Source organism: Setaria viridis, chromosome 9 (genome assembly GCF_005286985.2).
Source record: "Setaria viridis chromosome 9, Setaria_viridis_v4.0, whole genome shotgun sequence".
Lineage (NCBI taxonomy): Eukaryota > Viridiplantae > Streptophyta > Magnoliopsida > Poales > Poaceae > Setaria > Setaria viridis.
Window position 1 is genome coordinate 54,993,659 of NC_048271.2, and position 21,612 is coordinate 55,015,270.

Sequence of the window (21,612 nt, forward strand, 5' to 3'; positions counted from 1 at the left end):
TTTCTTTTTTTCTTTCTTTTTTGAGGTAAATGGTCCTGAGTTTTCATCATCGCAGGTGGTCGTTACTCTTTTCAGCAGCACTGAATTTCTCTGCACCAGCACCGCCCACATGTCCTTTCTCTGCGAAAGAAGAGGACATTTCTTATTTAACATTAGAAGATGACTTAATTCTTTCCTTGATCCTAAAATTTTTTTTATCCCTTATATAACACTGAGTTCGAACTTTCATTCCTCATTTGACATTTTCATCACTTTTATTAGTTAAGTTGGACAAAATGACCATCAAATCACCTCCAAAATTCATGAAACTTTTTGTAGTGATAAAATAAATGAAGATGAACCCCATGTTATTAAAAACACACGTGTACCTTTATTATTTTAAAATTAAAATTCACCAAATTAGGCTACTTTTACAAATTATCTGAATTTTAAAGGCATGAAAACAGTTCTAAAAAATTATATAAAAATAACTAGTATTTCTCATATCATATGCAATAACTTATTAAATTATTTTCTAGCATAAGTTACATAAGATAATTATGAAGAATGGGAAGTTTGGGAAATATTAGAAGAATCTCATAATTTTCTATGTAACTTATGATGGAAAATAATTTTATAAGTGACTACATCTCATCTACGGAATATTAGGTTTTTTCCCCATAATTTTTTAAAATTATTTTGGTGCCATAAAAATTCAAATATGCTTCAAAAAGTAGTAGAATTTGATGAATTTTAATTTAAAAACTGCAAAGGTACATATGCGGTTTTAAGCAACATGGATTCATCTTCATTGTTAAATGACCATAAAAAGTTTCATGAATTTTGGAAGGTGATTTGATAGTCGTTTTGTCCAACTTGACTTAAAAAAATGACGAAAATGTCAAATAAGAAATGAAAGTTAGGATATGAATTTTTTCAGAATCAAGAAAAAAATTAGGTCATCTTTTAGTGTCAAATAAGGAATTTTCTCTTGAAAGATTGCATTGCAACGCTAACAAGTCGTTTGGACGGTCCAACCGATTGCCTCTTTCAGGTTGCAAAGTGGAAAACTCTGCTTATTCAGGGCAGCCTCTAGTGGCAGTTCCTCATCGCACTGTCAACAGCGGTAGCTCGTCCATGCACATCTTTTTTCTATGGTTAGTCTCACATCGTGCCCAACATCACTCAACTAATAGTTTCAAGGGCCTCTCAGTGGATCACACCAACCTAGCTACTTGTTGGGATTGCATCGCTCATTACCTGGACTGGACACAAATATTTAGCAGAAATGTAGCGGAGGACCAGGAGCCGACTGGAATACTTTGATCATTCTGTTGATGCTGACACACCAACCATTGACCAAACCTGATATTATGCACAAAGCAATATGTTTTTTTTTCCTGCAACTTAATCAAGAGTTTGGTGCGTCCTGCACAATGACATCTGAATCATTGTCGTATGAAAACATTGTGAAGCCAGCCGAGAAACATAACATTGTACTGACTGCATCCAAACTCATCACTATTCTCTCCATAGCACAGTGGATTCAGGCGAATGCTTACATAATGGGGGCAGGGATCAGAAGTGGCAAAATCAGGTGATTTTTGCTTAAATATATGAAGTCCAACGACTTAGGTTTTTTTTTTCCCAGGTAACTACAAGACAACCAAAAAAGAAGAAGAAATCCATAGGAAGACTTCTGCAATACATGTTCAGAATTAGACCATACTCAGGTCCATATGCTGAAGCACATATATATACAGGCAAGCAATAAATAAATAAGGACCAATAACCATATAAGAAAGCTGTGCTACTACATTCGCAGCTTAATCCTACACTAGCAAAGTCATAGTCCGATCGTTCCATCTTGAGATGAGACCTTAATCAGAAGTAACGGTCTTCGTTTCTGGGCTCTTAGCTCTCAATATCCTTTTTATGTTTACCGTTGGAATTTCTTGAATCCTACAAAACAAGCAAGACTCATGAGCATGGTGCTGAAACTATCACCTTCAAGGCTTCTTTCAAAAGATAGAAAAAAAATAAATCAGAAACACAATACACATTTCACACAACGGTTAGTAACATAAAAATGAGTGCCTACCTGACTCGAATTTGGTGAGCTTTGCCCAGGTGTTTGTGAAGCAGGTGATCTTCCAGGAGAAAGTATTGTGGGTAAAATCCCAGGTGACTGACCATGGTTTGAAACTGGGGAACGTAAGAAAGAACTACCATGGTTGTACGGTGATAGCGGAGATGCCATAGGGGTCTTCCGAAGCCCATGAGATAGGGGTCCACCACCAGGAGATATAGCTGGTGACAATGATTTGCCTGGAGGTAACATGTTTATCCTGATCCTGTAAAACAAGGAAACCGTCAGTCCTGGGCAACTCAGATCAGCTGTTCAAGATAACAAGCAGCTACAGTGAAACCACTTACTTGTTATGTACATCAACATACTCATCTGTTTCATCGTAGATTTCTTCCTGTGGATCAAATGGCATGTCAATTTACAATATCTAAGAGAAGCGAAACAAATTATCATGGTTCAACTATGATTTTTTTTTGTTTCTCTATTAATTTCATGGGATGTCTAAAATGCTGCAAGTATAATGATGTTCCGATGGGATATAGAGAACGCTCACAGCATCATTAATCAATGTTATAAGGTCACTTATCCGAAAGCACTCTGTGAACAATTTAAATACTTTTTTGCGAACTAATGAGAACAATTAAGAAAATGTCCAGTCCAACCTGTAGCAATTCTTCCATGACATCTTCCATTGTGATTATTCCAACTGCTTCCTCATCCATAGAATAGCTTGGAAGTGGATCGGTGTTAAAATCAAGAATGTTTTCCCGCTTCCTTTCTGATTTCTTATTGTATGAACGCCCATCTCCATACTTCTCTATGTTATATCTACGACTTCCAGCAGTGCTAACATACGAAGGGGATGAACCTGAAAGTACATTCAACTGATCAGCCAAAGACAAGTGACAGCTATTTCCTGGAAAGACATGCGACCAGCAAAGGCTAATGGAATACTAGTTCGTACACAGAAAAAAACATTAAAATTGAAGTTTAATCACGGAAGACAAATTACTAGGAAAAAATTTAAAAGGCATGTACCATCAGAATGAGCATCTTTGGGGTTTATTTTATAATCTGCAGTAGTGCTCTTTTGCTTTCCATTGGATGCTCCTGCTTCCTTTGTTCTTTTAACTACCACAGCCATGTGGCTGTGACCTTTCTGGAACTCATTTAGAATGTCATAGAGAGGAAGATCATCATTCACCCTGATATACAGAACAGTGGCAACATTTTGTCGAAATTAGAAGACAATCAATGCAGATTACTAAGGAGAAATATATGCACCGATTTTATCCAAAACAAAATTTTATGAAGAACATATTGAACGCAATGAGTGCATATGCACTTATCCAAAACAAAATTTGTGAAGAACATATTGAACGCAATGAGTGCATATGCACTTATGCTCCTCAAAATAAGATCGCGCAAATCAGAAAGAATTTATGGTCACCGCTAGAGCTACAGGCTGGACAGATATACCTTGGAATTTTTCTGATAGTAACATTTCGTATGGGCACTTCATCTTCAGTTCGGCAAGTAATCAAGTTTTTAACCTGAAATGAAAGGGAATTTTACCATTGGTCTTTTTTTCTCTCGAACACGCAGGAGAGCTGCGTGTCATTGCATTAATAGAAGGAGTAGTCATACAGAGACCCAAACACACACACGCACCCACTAGGACTATTGTAACTTAATCACCTGTAACATAAATGCCATTGGTCATAAAATAAATAGCAAATTTGCAAATCATTCATTTCATTGACATTAAGGACATTAAGGATTCCCCTGGTAAAAAGGACAACAAAAAGAGCTGGGAAGAAATTGATATTATTCAAAAGTAAAAATCTATGACCCTCAAAAAAAGTAAAAATCTATTTAGCTCACTCACCAATATAAGCCCAATGATATTGCTTGGACTCCCCGAGTATATAGGAACACGACTATGCCCTCTAGTCATTATCATATCCATTGTATGCCTACAGGGAGGAAAATAGTTCTATCAATAGCATATAACAATTAGAGAGCGCAAATGCTTTAAGTTGAAGAAGATTCATACAGGTCCAGCTTAGCATTTATGTCAAGTGAAAATGTTTCAGATATAGAAGTCATGGCGTCTTTTGCAATCTTTTGAGTGAGCTCCAGAGCTCCTGTAATGATAGTGGTTTCATCATGAGTCAGCTCTCCACCTTTTCCAGCCTAACAACAAAGTAACAAGACACATTTTAGATGGTAACCCGTATCACTATTTATTTGTTGAGAGTCATAAATCAAATAGTCAAAAAGATAATATTGAGGACATAAGGAGTGTACAATCAGGAACATTTGGGCATTTGTCCCTGTTCATTCCTATAAGGTGGTATAACATAATGAAAAAAGTTATCCAGTATCTAATGAATGAAGAAACAGGAACTTTAAAGATTACTTTGTAGCTGCATTAGTAATATCGGCACAATAATTCAAACGGCATAAACTACATGTAAAAAAAAAATAGCACAGCATGAACTCAAGAATTTGAATAACTAGATATTAAAATGTTTAAACTGGATAAGAAGTCTTTGAAGAGAAGTGTATGCCAACCTCATTGCCGTGCATATCAACTAACGTCTTCAGCTCAGCTCTTCTCATTAGTGCGAAATGGCCCTTTCCAAGTAGCCAGTCCAACAACTAAACAAAAACAAATACATGACCAAATAAGATACAGCAAAGGGGAAAGTAAAACATACATATATACATCATAATAATAAGCAGGTTGCTGCCATGAAAGAAAACTGGCTGCCTTCCTCTTTCTTATTTGGTCAAAGTATGTTTCTGACGTTTTTGTAGAATAGCCAAATTATGATATTCAGTTAACAATTAGACATAATAATTGATTTTGTAGAATTGCTAGTTGATAACAGTCAGATAACAGGAAACTGATTAAGTATTCTGTAACTGAACTGCTTTTCCCTTGATGAGTCAGACACATTCCACATTTAGACGTAGGCATATATAGACATCTCTATTTATTTAGCTGGGCGACATGGAGATGAAGACAATGGTTGTTGCTTCACGGTTCCAATTACTTGTTATTGTGTCATGGGGCGGACGCAATGTTAAATAAGTGCAGAATTAGTCAGGTTCCGCAATCCAATTTATAAAAGAAGTGCCCATGTTGACCCCGGGGAATTTGGATGACTAGACGAGCATGGAACAAAAAGCCCTTTTGTTTTGCAAAATTAAATAATGAAACCAGGTAGCGATCGATCGATGTGTCTCCTACTTGCGGCCGCCCGCCCCACCTGTGGTGTCACATCCCAATTTCAGTCGGGCATGGGGCATCCACCAAGTACGAGGCTCCAATCCCTCCCTAATTCGTGCAAACAAATCGGCCGCCGCGCGCGTACCTTGCTGATCGGGTATGCGACGGGGAAGAAGAGGATGAGAAGAATCCGGACCACCGGCGCGGCCTTGGCCCCCACGCTGAGCCCGTAGCGCGTGCAGATGGCTTGCGGCATGATCTGCGGGGAACATAACATGAGTGGAAGCCGCAGCAACCGAATCAGTTACTAGCTCAATTCATGAAGTAGCTGCAGAAGGGGGGAACAAATCACAAATGAATTGAGGGCAAAAGGGATCACCTCGCCGAACGCAAGGATGAGCGTGACGGAGATGAGGATGGCGACGTAGGACGGGACGAGCGTGTCGAGGAATATGGGCAGCGCCTCCATGGCGAGCGAGTTGCCGATGAGGAGCGTGCAGAGGAGCAGGTGCTGGTTCTTCACGACCGGGAGGATCCTCTCTGAGCGGCGCCCACCACGGATTAGAGACAGAACGGAATCAGAAGCAGTTAGCCAGTTACTACTACTGCGGCCGGCGGCGCCGCCGCGGGTGAGAATCTATCTGAGGGAGACGATGAGGAGGAGGAAGATGAGAGAGAGTATTGTTACCGGCGTTGAGCTTGTCCTTTGGCTTTCCGGCCTTGGCGAGCACCTCGAGGTCGACGAGGCTGAGTGACATGAGCCCCAGGGTGAGGCCGGACATGAGGCCGGCGAACAAGACGAGCCCGACGCAGGCCGTGAGGTAGACCCAGAACATGGTGCCGCAGCAGGCCTCATGGCTGGGCATCTGCACTTGTGCAGCTGGGGGAGTGGTGGTAGCTGCGGCGGGAGCTGGGGGTGCGGGAGCCGGGAGGACTAGCTAGCGGCGTCGTGCGGAAGTGGAACGCAACGAACCGTGTCCCTGCTGCTCGCAGCAACAGCTTTGCTCCCACCGGCTCGGGCCTCTCCTCCTATATGGTGGTGGCCGCTTGGTCATTGGGGCCTTGGGGTTGCGCACTTGCGCCTGCGCCGGGCGGGCTTTCCGATTCCGTTGCCAACTCCGCTCGTCTTGCCTCCCCGAGCCCACCGGTCAGTAACGGCAACGAGTCCAGCTCGGACACCGCACGCCGCGCGGCCAGGGTGGTGGCCGGTGGGGATGGATGGCGACGCGGCTGGGAGTTTTGGGATGCTGATGCCTGATGGTGGTGGACTCGTGACTCTGCTCAGCGTTGCGTGCGGGGGGACCGATCGGTTTCTCCCGGCCGGCCGGGAAGGGTAACCGGCGAGGATACTTGCACGGCTCCATGCCCATGGAGGCGTTTGTTACCCAACGGGCACTCTCTGCGTCCGGTTACAGATCAACAGGACCAAAGTTGACAACACATCCTGATCTGCTGACGTGCTGCGCCTCATCAGACAGTCATGGGCTCGCCTGTCAACCCAAAACCATATCTCCCTCCCTCTCCTCGTGGTTTTAGCAGTGTACTCCATTAGCAGACCCATTAGCGCCATCGGTAACTCAATCCCATTATTACAGGACGGCTTATCTTTTTAGATGCGGGTCTCAATGACATCCATTGACATTTTATTACACGAGAGAAATAATTGACAGTCTTTGTTTCTGCCTTTTGTCATACTACTTATTACGTTTTTTACCGTGTAGGCAAGGACGATTACATAGTACTACTACTAGCCTTCTGTTTTCAAAGCTACTACCCCATTTGTAATCTGATCCAGAGGCCAAGTCTGGGAGTACTGCTATTGTACAATCAGTCCAAGCGGTCCGAAATCAAACCAAGGGATAATATCCAAAGAAAACTGTAGAGAACGATTTGAAATATGAGTGTCCCAGATACACTATCCTTTTCATGGATCGATGAACTCCTGCCTCGTGTGTGTAGGTTCTTTTTTTTTCCTTTTTCGTGAAAGCGATTGTAGTTTTACTAAGAAACACTAGTCCATCCTCAACAAAAATTGTTTTTGACTTGGACTAAATAGACTTTAGTCCCGGGTCTAAATTTTGTAGTCCGTGAAGGCACCTACACACAAGCCGACCACTATCATCATAAGAAAACACACAGTACCACCACAGCATCCTCAAGCCAGCTTCAGTTGCTTGTTCTTTTCGAGACATCTTTCTTTTCACTCGCTTCGCATATCATAAAAGAGAGAACCTGATCATGAACCAGTAAACCAAGCGAGGTTAGAAATTTGCACCTCCACGACTTACTATAAAAGGATTGCATTTCCTACTTAGTTAGATGTGCTGTGTAAGTGAGATGGTAAGGAAACTACGCGAGACTTGAGGTCGTGGATTTGAATCCCACGCGAAAATATCTAAAGATTCTGAAAGCTATTACCCAAGTTGAACGGGGCAGAGCTCCCACTATTTTAATAGATGGAACCTAGAACCTCATGAATGTTTACGACTCCGGGAGGAATAAGTAACAGCAGATCCTCCTAACTAGTATAGTACTTTGCTGGCATGATTCGAGTAAGCAGGTCGGATACGATCAGCAGCAGTGTCCTTATACTAACAAGGAGCCCACACACTGCACACGTGAGCATACACAGACCACCAGCAGTAACATTTTTTACTTGCTGCATGCGTGGTGATCCGAATGATTCTCTGATAATTCCTCTCGGTGCTGGTGGCATTTGCCTCTGAAAATGGGCTCATCAGGACGATGCAACCGGTGGCGGCATATTCCCTCCTCTCCTCTCGGGCGCATGGATTTGGGGGCGGAGCATTCGGTGGTCATGCTTGTTGTTGGCGATGCAACGACGACGAGCCTGGATGGAATAATTCTGCCCCCGGCCACTGATCCTGAGCTCATATCTTTGTCACTCACGGCTCAAGTTTTGGCTGATCATAGGGCTCTTTCATCACCTCATCTCTTGCTCAGACGACAAGGCATACCTTGGTCATGTGCAGAGCGTCGAAAAGGACCTGTCCGCACTCTGCTCGAAGGGGCAATTTCATCTCAGGATCAACCGCTGCCTGTGTTTCTGCACAAGCTAGGGACAGTTTCATGAGACGGCTGCTGATGGCAATGAGCCAATTGCTGCTAACAGCTCGGATGACTAGGAGCTTTCGGTCGTAATGCCCTGAAGAGAAAAGGAATGGCCGGTCCAGTAGTTTAGCATTTGATGCAGTTGCTTTACCGAACTGGGTCGAGGTCGATCACGTACGAATATGCATGTAGCTCATCGACCGAGTGCCCGATTTTTTACTTATAAGAGGAAAGGTTGGGCCAAGAAAGCAATCGTGCACGCGCAGCTTCACGTCGAGACAAGGAAGAAAGTGGAGCGTGTGTGTGAGCGCATCTCCTTTTGCATCGCGCAGCGGTGAGGCGCTCAGCTTAATTCTTAGGTTATCTTGCCGTCAGCTTAACTGAAAAAGTATATGGAGTCATCATATTCGGTGAAGATTTATTGAGGATTCAAAAGCCGGTGAATTTTCTTTTTTGGTGGAGTCAAGATCTATCAGGATTATGTAGCTTATCTAGCATATGATGAGGAAAGATGAGCTGGGCTAAGAAATCAAAACAACACGCATGCTTGCGCAGCTTCAGGTTGAAAGAATTACACAGAAAATGAACATGGCGTAGGCTAGCACACGTAGCGTTTGAATTGCAGCATCATGATCCACTATGCATGCAACTTTTCCCCCAGTGGTGTCTGTTTCTCGTTTAGGTTATCTCCGCTGGAGGTTATTTAATTTGGTCGCAAAATTAAACCATCCTACAACCTAAGGTCTCGAGTTGGCCCAACTGATTTGGAAACAAAAAGGCACTTGGAATACGGATTGTGTGGAGGTGCAATTTTGTAGGGCATAGCTAGTGGTACACCGCCACGCTGGTACTCTACATTATCCTTTCAGCAAGACGCACGTACGCAAGACTTTGCCATTGCTAACCTAATCATCAGTGCAACAGAAAAGTGCTTCCATATTCATGAACTCGACCTTTAATTGCAAAGTGAGTAACGTTCCTGTGGGAATATGCCACACAATCTTCATGAACTCGACCTTTAATTTGAACGAAATTCGTCGACTCGCGCCTATCTTAGATGAATTGCTCTAACAGCTCCACGCACATTATTATGCCAACTATTCACTCGCGATGCTACACGCTCAACTTGTGCATTGTGATCGATCTGTCCTGCTTGGTGGTCACCGTCTGCATCTCTGGACTCTGTCTGGTTCATGGCACGTTACAAGGAGCCGGCAAAGGAAGCAATGCCCCCTTGTTTTTGCCACGATTCTGTTGCGTCCATCCGGGGAAGAAGCTAGGCAAGCGTCGAATTCTCCGGAGCAGCTCCTTCTCGCCTTTCGCGTCAGCTAACATACGGGACCCACATGGGCTGTATGCTCCATTAGGACAAATTGTGGCGAATCAGAATTCCCCCCAACAACTGTTCGCAGATGGAATGCCTGGCATGCTATAGCTGGATACCTGTCGACGTCCCAGCATCGCCGCTAATGGAGATTCTTAATCTAAAATAGCAATGGCCTGTTCGGTAGTGCTGGCTGCACAGCTGCAGCTACAGCCAGCGTTCAACACAGCGAGCGGCTGGCTTGTTGTGCTGCTGCAGCTGCAGCCGCAGCCGGCCGAAAAAAGTGCAGCCGAATATCTGCCAAGGAACACGCACAGGTCCTTCACGGATCTTGTTTTTCGGTTTTACAGGCAAGTAGGCAACCATCGCCCGTTCTTTGACCCCGTCGGAGTTCAGATGATAGTGGCCGTGGCCGTTCAGCGATCAGGAGCGTGGGCCTGCTAGTCCGAGTTGGGCCACGACCACGCACTGACGAGCGTATGGCCGGTCTGGGCCAGATAGCGCTATGGGCCGCAACAAGATTCTTTTTTTCTCCCAAAAACGGAGGGGGAAAAAAAGAAAACGAAAAGTGCTAACCACCAGTGGAAGACGATGTGAGGGGAGCTTCGCCGGAGTTAGAGACGGCGCGGCGATTCCGGCTCAACAAACCACCAGGGGAACAAGAGGGGCGGCGGCGTGGAGATGGGGAGCCCTCTCGGCGGGTGGCCGTCGTACAATCCGCGCAACTTCAGCCAGCTCGTCCCGGCCGACCCCTCCTCTCAGCCCTCGGTCGGTCAGCACTTCCCCCTCTTTGGCGATCTCGTCTCCAATACACCGCACTGACTCTCTCCATAGTTCCTGATGATCTTGCATAAGCTTGAATATTTAGTTAGGAGGTATTGGTTGGTGCTTGGTCAGTGACATCTGTGGACTCTTGTATCCACAATAAAAAACTTCCTTTTGTACTGCTTTCAGGCAGGGAGCATGAATCAATGGTCGTATGGTTCGATTCTGCTGAAACCACAGTATGGATGGTTTGAGAAAGAGGGTATCGATGTTTGTTTTTAGTTCATCTGCGAGAGACCCGGCTCAGTTTCAGTGAATTTTCTGCATACTGTCCAAACATTTAGGTCTTGGTTTTGTCATGGTTGCCCTGATAAGATTCAGTTGATGTTGTACTTATCGATTGATGGTGGTTCTTTTTGTGTTTCTAATCGTACTCCATCACCAGCAGCTCATATGGCACATATATATATCCATTTAGAGTGGCCCTAATGCTATTATTTAGTTTTTGTATTCTTGACTGAGCTTGATGCTGACAAGTGAGAACTTATACTATGAAAGATATATTCGGTTGACCTCATGCTGACTGTTTTTTCCCCTTTCCATGTGTATCTCATCAGAATGTCACACCAGCCACTTACATTGCAACTCACAGGACAGATCCGCCTCCCAATCAAGGTAACACCTTTCCATGTTCTCGAACCAACGTTCGTGTGCTGCTCCCTTAAATGTATCCTATTTTATTTGCTCATTGTCCACTTGCATGCAATTGAGGCCATGGAATTACTGTTCATAACTTCATATTATGCCGACAATTTCTTTTCTACGTATTGTCGTACTATGTAAGCTCCGTGTTGCAAAATAGGTCTCCTGAACTGTTTGGTCTGAACTGAAAGTTCTGTAGGTAGATGGCTCTCTTATCTTTCAGGAACGGAGCATGTTTCTCCAAACATTTTGCGCCTCAGGGTAGAGTGCTGCAAGTCGCAAAGAGTGATACCAGCCATAATGACTGAACTACTGAACACCTTATCCTACACAAATGATGACCTCTGCTACGTTTCCCCAACCTATAGTCCAAAAGTTCCTCGCTTCCACTAGTAATCAGCAGCTGAATGCTATGATTGTTTTTTCAATAGTAGCTGTCTTAACCATGGCGCAGTATAACACTACTTGCCTCACTTGCCAATTTACCAGCTGCAACTGTCAGCAGTACCAGGCTTTATGTGATTTATTAAATGCTGTTTGTTTCTTGCAAAAAGCCCAGGTACTGCCCCTTCTCACCAAAGTTTACATTCAAACTTAATTAGGAAACCTTTTTTTTGTTACATTAGGAAATTCTGAGAACTGATCGATACTCGCTTCGTACAGTCCCCGTTCGAGGAGGCCACCCACCTAGGCTTGAAACTGGGTGCTTGCAAAATGTTTGTGTGTGTACCTCTGCTTTCATCGAGTTTCCCGGTCAGCCACAGTTTTGCACTCCCGTTCTTGAAACAAAGCCTGGGGGATTTCATCTTCCCATGGTCAATTTTTTTTAAGTAGGAAATTCCAATTTATGAAGGTATGTTTCTTAGTTGTACTAAAACACATTGGCTAACAGCATATTAGTATTTCTCTTGGGTTTGATCTCCATATGAGTGGCTGGGTTTTTATGCTGGCTCGCCAAGCCTATCATAACCCCCCTCCTCCTTTATCCGGGCTATGTTGAAACAACACAGGCTGACAGGCAGAGTTCTTGGTATGTCCATGTGTAGCTTATCTATATTGCTGCCAAGTTGGTTTGCCTTCTGTTCAGACATCTAGATCCCTCAGAACCATTGCCCTGATCTATATGGTAAGTGCCCAAAAGAATATTGATATTGGAGGATGAGGAAGATGAATAAAGGTTGGGTAAGTAGCGTTCAAAGGTGAGGGTGGAGCAAGGGTGTTGGTGTTTAAGATGGAACAACATGCCAGTTAAACGCCATTGGAGCCGTCCAGGTGAAATGCCATCCACATAGAGTGCTAGAACTGCGATATCCTTGAGAGTAGTAGTAAACTAATGGTCAAACTGATTAGGTTGTTGGCTTAAACACTCTGGTTTGTCAATTTCTATTACATCTCACCCTAAACATTTACAAGGCGACACAAAACCAGAAGTCCTTATTGCATCCAGGCCTTTTGGCTCAGCCATGTCCTCTGCATGTTGGTGAAAACTTGATGGTGCGCTGCTGACCAAGTGTACCAAAAAAAAAGATCAAAGATAGAAACAAACTATTCTTTTTAAGGAGCAAAAGGTACTGATAGATAAAAGCATACTAGGTGCCCATTCGGCCATTCCTGGGGCTGGTGAGGCGATGAAATATTATTGGAGAAGTTTTGTGTGAACAATTTAAATCATTTGGAGGGATACTTAACTCTGAACTATTTTATTAAGTACCATGCCTAGATGTTACAGTCATGGAGTTGATTCCTTAAAAGTTGTTGGCAGATTCTATTTCTCTATCTATTTCATTGTGGAAGTTGTATGTGGCCAAGTTAATTTCCAAGTTTTGGCAGATACACTCAATAAAAAAATCGTTGGTGTTTCTTTAACCAATATATCTGCCAGTTATGTGTGTTTTCTGTTTATGTGACTGCATTCGTTTATAGATATGCTACACTTCATATTTGATCAGGCTGACCAAGTGCTTTCTATTATTTCATTTTATTGAATTTTAATTCCTCTGAGGCACTCATGAACTTCCTCTAAAATTGTCATAGATTGCCCAATTCCTTTCTCTTCTCCACTGCACTAAAACCATCTACCTGGTGTTGTATTTTTCTGCTTCCTGAATTCAGTAATTGATGAATCGTGCCCTGGGATTGCAGTGATAACAACAGAGCCCAGGAACATCCTGCTGAGGCACTTCTACCAGAAATCCGAGGAGAAGGTAAGCTGTTCCATCAAGGTTGCATATACGCCACATCACAATGGAATCTAATCATCTATGCTTAAATCCTGTCCTGGACTCTAGCTGAGGCCAAAGAGAGCAGCTCCTGACAATCTCGCTCCAGAGAACAACAACAAACAGCCCAGGGGCCCTGTCGCCGATGTTGGAAGCCAGTCAAACGCAAGAAGCTGAATACAGCTGGTGCTTGTCCTCCCCTGCGTCTCTCAATGCCGTGTGCAACCTGCATGCTGCATGCTAGCTGAAGCCCTGGTCCTCTTGATCCAAAGAGCTACGCTCATTACATGCATGAATGTACATAACAACCTCCCCCCTTTCCCTCCAACATTGGTTTGTTATTTGTTAGCGACTGGTGGCTGCATTTTAGTGACAGATTTTAGTAAAGAAAAAGGATGGCTCGGCATGAAAAGATAGCCGCTTTTCTCGCTTATGCAATACTCCGTACAATTTAGTAAAATATAGACACTATTTGTATATATTCGTGCCCTGGGTAGGAATGGTGAAATTCGTCGACTAAAAAGACAGACATAGCAAACCACAGGCAGAGAGCCATGCAGAAGTCTGATTCATCTCAAGTCTGAATTACAGTCATTACGAGTACAGAAGAACACACAAAATAAGAATACTGGCCGGACACCTTAGTAGCACTCCAATTTTCTGAATTTCTCCTGGGCTGCCGGCTGGAAGGTTCGGGGCCTAGCTAAGTGATCTTGGATCACTCATGGTTCCTCATCGCTTGTTCAGCCTCATAGTCTTCACGGGCCCTTCTGATTAGAGCAGCCAACTGCCGTAGCGCCTTAGACCTTATTTTACGAGCCCACAGCATCTCCTTGTAGACTCTAAAGCAAGCCACCTCACGGAGTTTATCTTTATACTTAGTGCATCTTTCAGCAATGTTGGATAGTCATTTCCAAAAAGCTGAAAGAAACAAACTTTGAGCCATTAATTGAATGATAAATTTCCAAAAGATGCTCAGTAACAAGCTGGCAGCATATTTGCAAAGCATTACGATTTACCTTCTCAAGATTGCCAGCTACAATTTGTTCACCTTTAGGGTAAGATACAATCATAAGCGCAGTTGCCAGTTTGAGTAAATCCCAATCCTCAACGTCAACATTAGATATCTTCTTCAGGTGTTCACCAGCATAGTGCATGTATTCAGCATATTTGTTCACATTATAATCACATTCATACACTAGCCAGTCGTCTCAATAATATCTTTATTAACCTGGATAAGGAGCGTTGGTACATCATTAATTAAAAAACGAGCAGAAGGCTCTTAAAATATTGTATAAAATTAAGCCAGTAAAAATTAAGGGCTCCCAAGTACACAAGGAACTCTCAGGTGCAAAGCATTTTATGTCATGAAATGAGGTAATGAGCTCACCATCTCTGGCTTGACATCGAATCCATAGCCATTCAGGACAAGTCTCATCCCTTCGCACATCGGGAGGCGATCCTCAGTCACCTTTGATTTTTCATCAGGCAATAAATACAACATTTGATTTCTAAGGCCCCACGTCTACTCCATCACCTCATCATTATATAGGCAGGAGATTCCCTATAATCCAAAAAAAATGAGTGCTCAGAATCATTCACATACATAAGCAAACAAGAGAGAGCGCGTGTTGAGAAATCGGTGTCCAAACCTTGACACCGACTTCCTAGAAGTGGCACCAAAATGGTGTGACACCACTTCTTCTGTGGATCTTATACCCACACTACTCTAAGGAGACCTTCACACCGACAATAACACGGAAGACCAACTCTCTACAAGGGAACCTAAATATTTTATTCACCTGCTCACAACTTGATACAACAATCACTCTTATACTATTTATGTGGCTACCCTACGATGACACCACTACACTATATGGCAACATTGCCATCTCTTAACCTATGCCTCACATGCCACTCTATGCCATGATATGGCTAGGAGGGAGGGGAGCACCTTTATTTATAGGTGCTCATGATCATTGTGGTGTTGCCATGTAGCAACTTCCACACTCTTTCATACAAAATATCCTAACTCTAGAACTCTCCTCATTCTTATCTAGTTTGTTATATTTCTACCATAATAAAATGTCTAGTTTTAGAGTATTCTACACTTCACCATGAAGCATGGCAACTATGGCTTATGCATTCTCTCCAATTTTCTAGAACCTTCTTACCTTACCACGATCTTATCCTTATACATGGCAAAGTTAGTCTCTTGAGATCTCTACAATCTTATAAAATGTTCCAAGTATGCATTGCATATTTCAACACTCCCCCTCGATGCATACTTGTCTCGGGCGGTCGAACCATTGCGTGTCGCTGCCCTTGGATCTTCTGCGCTCTGCCATTACGAATCTTCTTCTTCACTTACTCTCGTGACATGGTCTTCTCTTCCTTCAACTCATATGCCTCTGTCTTCAGTTGGAGGTTCCCCGCAGACTTGATGCATCCATGCATATTTTCTTTCTTCTTCACCTTTCTAGTTGTTTGTCCTCTAGATGCTTCCTTGTACGAAGGTAAAATAACTTTAGCCGATGAAGCATTGTCATACCTGAGATCTTCACAACTGCGTCCTTCCGGAATTTTCTTCGCCTTATCATGCTCCTCCAAATCTTCATGGATCACCAATGCTCCATGTCTATCTTCACTATACTCTTGTGGCTCCTCATCATCATAAAGACTAGGCTCTATCTTTTTATCTTTAATATCTTCCTCCTCGTCTCTTAGAGCCTCCCAATCTTCATCACTATCACATCCAAATACTATGGATCCTTCTGAAGTATCTGGATCTCTCACCTTCATGGAGAAGCCACCTTCTGCATCCCACTCTTCTTCTTCTTCTTCTTCTTCAATGTTATTTGATGGAGTTTCACCTTCTATTAAGTCTTCCATGAAGTAAGCTCCATCATCTTCAATTGTGGCTACAGCCTCAGCATCCCACTCTTCTTTGCTTAGCCACCCACTCAGGACAACTTATTTTGTTGTAACCATGTTTCCTTCTGAGTGCCTCCGTAGACTCCAACAGTCCCGTGCAAGATGCCTTTTCTTGCCATAGTTGAAGCACTCACCTCTTATTCTCCTCTCATTCTTGACCAACTCTTCATCATCTTCATCACTGCTCTCTTGTTGAGCTCCCCTTGAATAGCTGCTCTTCTTTGGGCAACGGCTACCACCTCGTGTCCACTTCTTCGCCTCTCCTTGGCCTCTCAGTGGACCCATCTTCTTGATGAAGAGTGCATCCTCTGCATCCTTCTCCTCCAAAGTGATGTCACCCATCTTCTTGGGTAATGCCTCTTGATTAGCCAAATAAGTTCTCCAGCTCCACCAAGGGTGGCTGTACTGGCCATCCACTCACTGCAGCCATAACCCACTGTACTCAGGTCTTAGGCCGTTGATGATGATCCTTCTCATCTGAGTTTCGCTGATCTTGTCCTCCGAGTCAAGCTGAGATATCTCTCGGTAGATATTCTTCACCTTAGTAAAGTATTTGTTAATACTCAGAGTTCCTTGTGAGATACCTACAAGCTCTTTCTCTAGGAGCTGGAATCGTGCCTTATTCTTCTTCGAGAATAGCTTCGCAAATGTCTCCCAGGTCTCATTTGGTGTCTCTGCGTATCTGATGTGCTCCACCAGGTCTTCCTCAATCGTCGTCGTCAACACGAACATAGCCTTGACTGCCTTGTTTCGCCACTTCCATAAGGCTTCCGCGTTCTCCTTCGGTGGAGGAGTTTTCTCGGTGCCTGCTACGACCTCCCATAGGTTCTGACCCATCTAGTAGGACTCTATGCAGGTCTGCCAATAGCCATAGTTGTGGCTATTGAGCCTCCTCATGCAACCTGCGCTCAAGAGATCCACCATCTCAAATGACACCCAGCATCACCTACGCTTGGTCCCGGACCAACATTCCTTCGCAGTCCCGGATTGTGATCTTCGACAGAGTCTCCCCTTAGTGCCTCTCGGTGCCACACCGAGCAATGTAAGCGCCCTGCGCCTACCAACAACTGTACCGACCACTATAAGTGCCCCGCACTCATCACAAAACTCCTCCCGATGACGGTCCCTAACCTAGCTCTGATACCAATTGTTGAGAAATCAGCGACCAACCCTTGACACCGACTCCCTAGAAGTGGTACCAAAGTGGTGTGACACCACTTTTTCTGTGAACCTTATACCCACACTACTCTAAGGAGACCTTCACACCGACACCAACACGGGAGACCAACTCTATACAAGGGAATCCAAATCTTTCATTCACCTGCTCACAACTTGATACAACAATCACTCTTATACTATTTATGTGGCTACCATATGATGACACCACTACACTACATGGCAACCTTACCATCTCGTCACCTATGGCTCACATGCCACTTTATGCCATGGTATGGTTAGGAGGGATAGGAGCACCTCTATTTATAGGTGCTCATGATCATTGTGGTGTTACCATGTGGTAACTTCCACACTCTTTCATTTAAAATATCCTAACTCTAGAATCCTCCTCATCCTTATCTAGTTTCTTATATTTCTATCATGCTAAAATATCTAGTTTTAGAGTATTCTGAACTTCACCATGAAGCATGGCAACTGTGGCTTATACATTCTCTCCAATTTTCTAAAACCTTCTTACCTTACCATGATATTATCCTTATACATGGTAAAGTTAGTCTCTTAAAATCTCCACAATCTTCTAGAATGTTCCAAGTATGCATTACGTATTTCAACAGCGCGCAACACTAACCAAGCATTATACTATGTGTCTCAATCATGAGGGTTGTAAAGATATAGACTGTTTGAAGTACTCAATAATAGTGGCACAGCTCGGAATAAGTTTATGTGCTACGCTAATGCAATGCATTTTCTTTTTGGAAAAAAAAGACCATTGTGGCAACTTTGGTCGCAGTATCCATTACCATGTCAGGCTATCTATATATCATCCTGAGCTAGCAGTTATTTAAACATTGACATATGCCAATAACCCCTAGTTTGCCTGTGCTAATCGATCCTTTAAGTAACATGATGCTGCTACATGCTTTCCGTATGATTGTAGTCTGTAAAAATTATTAAATAGCTAATGACAGAAGGAAGTTGTTTAGTTGTGTTCATATTTTTCGATTCATTGGAAAGAATAGATGCAAGATCGCTGCTCAATTTATATTGGAGAGAAGCAACATAGATAATAACAAAAAGAATGAGAGAAGGGGGGCTATCATGTTGTACCATAGATTCCATGACAAACTGTCCCCAGATATTATGTATGCCATGGAGAATGTGGAAAAATTAGGTCAATGACAAAGATAGTAAACAAGCGTAAAACAAATGAAATGGAACAATCAAAGCAGTACCTGGATGGCGTTTGGTAAGAAGAGTTTGACTCCATCATAGCTGAAAAGAGCAAATCCAGAGGGCGTCTCACACAGCACCAAGATGACTCCACCATTACCCAACATGGCCGCTGGCAAAATAAAACTCAAGCAAATTCAGGCAAGCAGAATTATATACAAAGCTAAAACGTGATCATATCGTTGAACAGTAGCATGTCAACGCCCGCACAAGATCGCTAGGCCAAACCACAAATCTACAATGTCCTGCCGGCACCGCCCTTGTGCAAACCCGGCCGCCGTTCGGAGACGTCACCGTAGGTGTGAATCCCGCACCGGCCCTCCCATAAATGAAACCCTAAAAAGCCGCCGCCAGTTCGGAGGGAAGGGGGTTCACCTGGATTGACTTTCCACATCTCCGTGTCCGACCGCAAGGCCATCTCATCCTCTTTTCTCAGTGGCACCACGGAGGGCGGCAAGGCTTCCTTGTTCTCCTCCATCACTGGCGACACCACCATGTACAATGCCGCCTTCTCCTATGTCTTAGCCTCTTAGGGTTAGCATGGGTCGATTAGCTTGTCAAGTGTCTCTCATTGTTCAGTATATGTACATATTCTTTCACCGATCATTGGATTGGCTGTGGGCACTAGCCTGTGAACCACCTATACAGTTAGGATACTTGGTTTAGAGAAACATATATGCAATCAGATACTCCCTTCGTACATGAAAAGTGCAATCCTAACGTTTAAGAGAAATGTGTATTTTTCATTCCTCAAGTATTGTAAAAGTGCGACATACATCCCTCATGTTTCATTTGGTACAAATCAACCTCTTAACTAGCTAAGCCGATGCATTTATCATCTCCACCTTAGTTTAACAACGGTTTAGTGCCATCTAATATGTTGAGTCGAAGATATAAAGCCCACGGAAAATTTAGTAAATCCTCTAAATTACCTATCCCATAAAAAATTTATCTGAAAAAATAAGGGAACCGATTCACACCGATCTATTATAACGATGGACTCAACATTAGACGTGGCTTAGCAGATGTTATAGGATACTAAACTATTGTTAAACTATAGTGGGGATGATAAATGCACTGGTATAGTTAGTTAAGAGGTTGATCTACACCAAACGAAATACGAGGGATGAACGCTACACTTTTACAATATTTAAGGGATGAAAAATATATTTTTCCACCATTTAAAAAACCCACAAAAGAATACAATTCTAGCCATTTGAGCACAAGTGAGACCCACTACCATTAGTTGCATGCTTATTTTTTTTGTTTTTAAACGACAACTGTATGCATGCAGCCGTGATTTATTTGCTGCCTAACCAATTTTATCTCCGTCAATTAACTTGCATGCCGTGATTGACTTGCACGTTGCACCGCACCTAATTTTGTTAGTTACTTCATGTATGCTGTGTAAACGAAGGAAGGATAAGCCAGCCATCTATGGTCATTTGTCACCACTGCTAATCTATTTGAAAAAAAATTAAAATTACATTTTTCATGAAACGAAGGGGATACTTGGTTTAAAGGAATAAATGCAATCATGTTCTGCCCGAAGAAAACACATAGAAATAGCAACTGTTTCAGCTGACGATGGGGATTTGAGTAGCCTAGAAATAAAATTATGGTGTGTCTTGTGTTTGTTTGATGCAAAAGGTTTGATGTAAAAGACTTGTTGGGTGCCCAACTCCAAAGGCTGAATCTGTTTATCTGCTAATAGTTTGCCTGGTGTAATTAATTAGTAATTACATTTACTGTTTCTTTTTTATTTATCTTTGGGTCATCATCTATGCTTAAATTAATCCTGTCCTGAACTCTAGCTCCCCAGAGAACAACAACAAACAGCCCAGGGGCCCTGTCGCCGACGTTGGAAGCCCGTCAAACCGCAAGAAGCTGAACCACAGCTGGTGCTTGTCCTCCCCAGCCTCTGCAACCTGTATGCGGCATGGCAGCTGAAGCCCCCGTCCTCTACTCCTCTTGATCCCTGACCTTCGATAGCTTTACATGCATGAATGTAGACTATGCAGTACAATGTACATAGCAACCTCAAGAAAGATAAGATAGCTCAGTGCGTGACCTTTCACATGGCACTGCTGGACTGCAGCCACTTTGTTCATTCTCTGAAAAAATACGAATGTGCCCATGCTCCTATGCTAGCCCTGGTCTCTCCTGTACCTTTTGATCATGCAGCCAGCCACGGTGTCCCGTACGATAATTGCGACCCGTCAGCAGCTTTTGAAAGGCTGACGGTGATGATTGCATGCCCTCTGATGGTAATAATCCCGTCTTCTGCTGTCAGATTATCCTACTGCCGCGCTGCCGATCGATGCTGCGTCAGGCAAAATAAGGCCCGTGGTCACGCGCGTCGCCTTCCGTTTCTTTTCCTTACCCGTGTCTCCATCTTGTCCCAGTTTGCGCGTGGAGGCGCCTGGGACCCGGAACGGCCCCGTCGTCCTCGTCCCGTGATTTCGATGCGATCCCACTGGGATACACACACATCCGCTTGGGTTGTTTTTGTCTGGTGGCCGAGGCCGGCCGGCGTGCGCGTCTCTGTCGGGACAGCCGGGCGTGCACGGCATCCATTTCTTGGCTGCTCTCCAGCTAGCTGGCTGTGCGGCCGGGTCGCCGTTGGAGTTGGACGCGGCAGACCACCAGAGAAACCAGGGCCGAACGTTCGATTCCTCCATGGATCACATGCCAGATGCCACCACCAAAGCATGTCAACACAACACCCAAGATTCCATGTGGGTGTGGTGATTCCAGTTGCCAATCCGGCACTAACCTGAGAGCTCCGGTGAGGTGAGGAGATATATATCCTCTTCCTGTGTACTCAGCTCACTCCGTCCTACGGAGTACCAGCTAGCTCACAGGTGTGCTTGCCGTTTGGAAT

The 21,612-nt window shown here is 43.7% G+C and overlaps 2 protein-coding genes across 4 annotated transcripts; one reads left to right on the forward strand and one right to left on the reverse strand.

Moving 5' to 3' along the window:
• Positions 1-1,564: 1,564 nt before the first annotated feature.
• On the reverse strand, positions 1,565-6,325 carry LOC117840745 (DUF21 domain-containing protein At2g14520). The gene is made up of 12 exons (XM_034721265.2): positions 5,995-6,325; positions 5,686-5,846; positions 5,452-5,565; positions 4,646-4,732; positions 4,125-4,264; positions 3,957-4,044; positions 3,548-3,621; positions 3,107-3,273; positions 2,731-2,936; positions 2,416-2,462; positions 2,081-2,333; positions 1,565-1,941 (listed from the first exon to the last, which is right to left on the reverse strand). The coding sequence occupies exons 1-12, from the start codon at positions 6,170-6,172 to the stop codon at positions 1,894-1,896; spliced, it is 1,563 nt and encodes a 520-aa protein (XP_034577156.1). The 5' UTR covers positions 6,173-6,325; the 3' UTR covers positions 1,565-1,893.
• Positions 6,326-10,192: 3,867 nt separating this feature from the next.
• LOC117835157 (DET1- and DDB1-associated protein 1) lies at positions 10,193-13,867 on the forward strand. 3 transcript variants are annotated; one of them, XM_072291015.1, is made up of 4 exons: positions 10,193-10,474; positions 11,085-11,142; positions 13,312-13,373; positions 13,458-13,867. In XM_072291015.1, the coding sequence occupies exons 1-4, from the start codon at positions 10,208-10,210 to the stop codon at positions 13,563-13,565; spliced, it is 495 nt and encodes a 164-aa protein (XP_072147116.1). In that variant the 5' UTR covers positions 10,193-10,207; the 3' UTR covers positions 13,566-13,867. The 3 variants fall into 3 exon arrangements, with proteins under 3 accessions (XP_072147116.1, XP_034570422.1, XP_034570423.1); XM_034714531.2 differs by having other exon boundaries at positions 10,254-10,470; positions 13,282-13,373; XM_034714532.2 differs by having other exon boundaries at positions 10,254-10,470.
• The last annotated feature ends 7,745 nt before the right edge of the window (positions 13,868-21,612 follow it).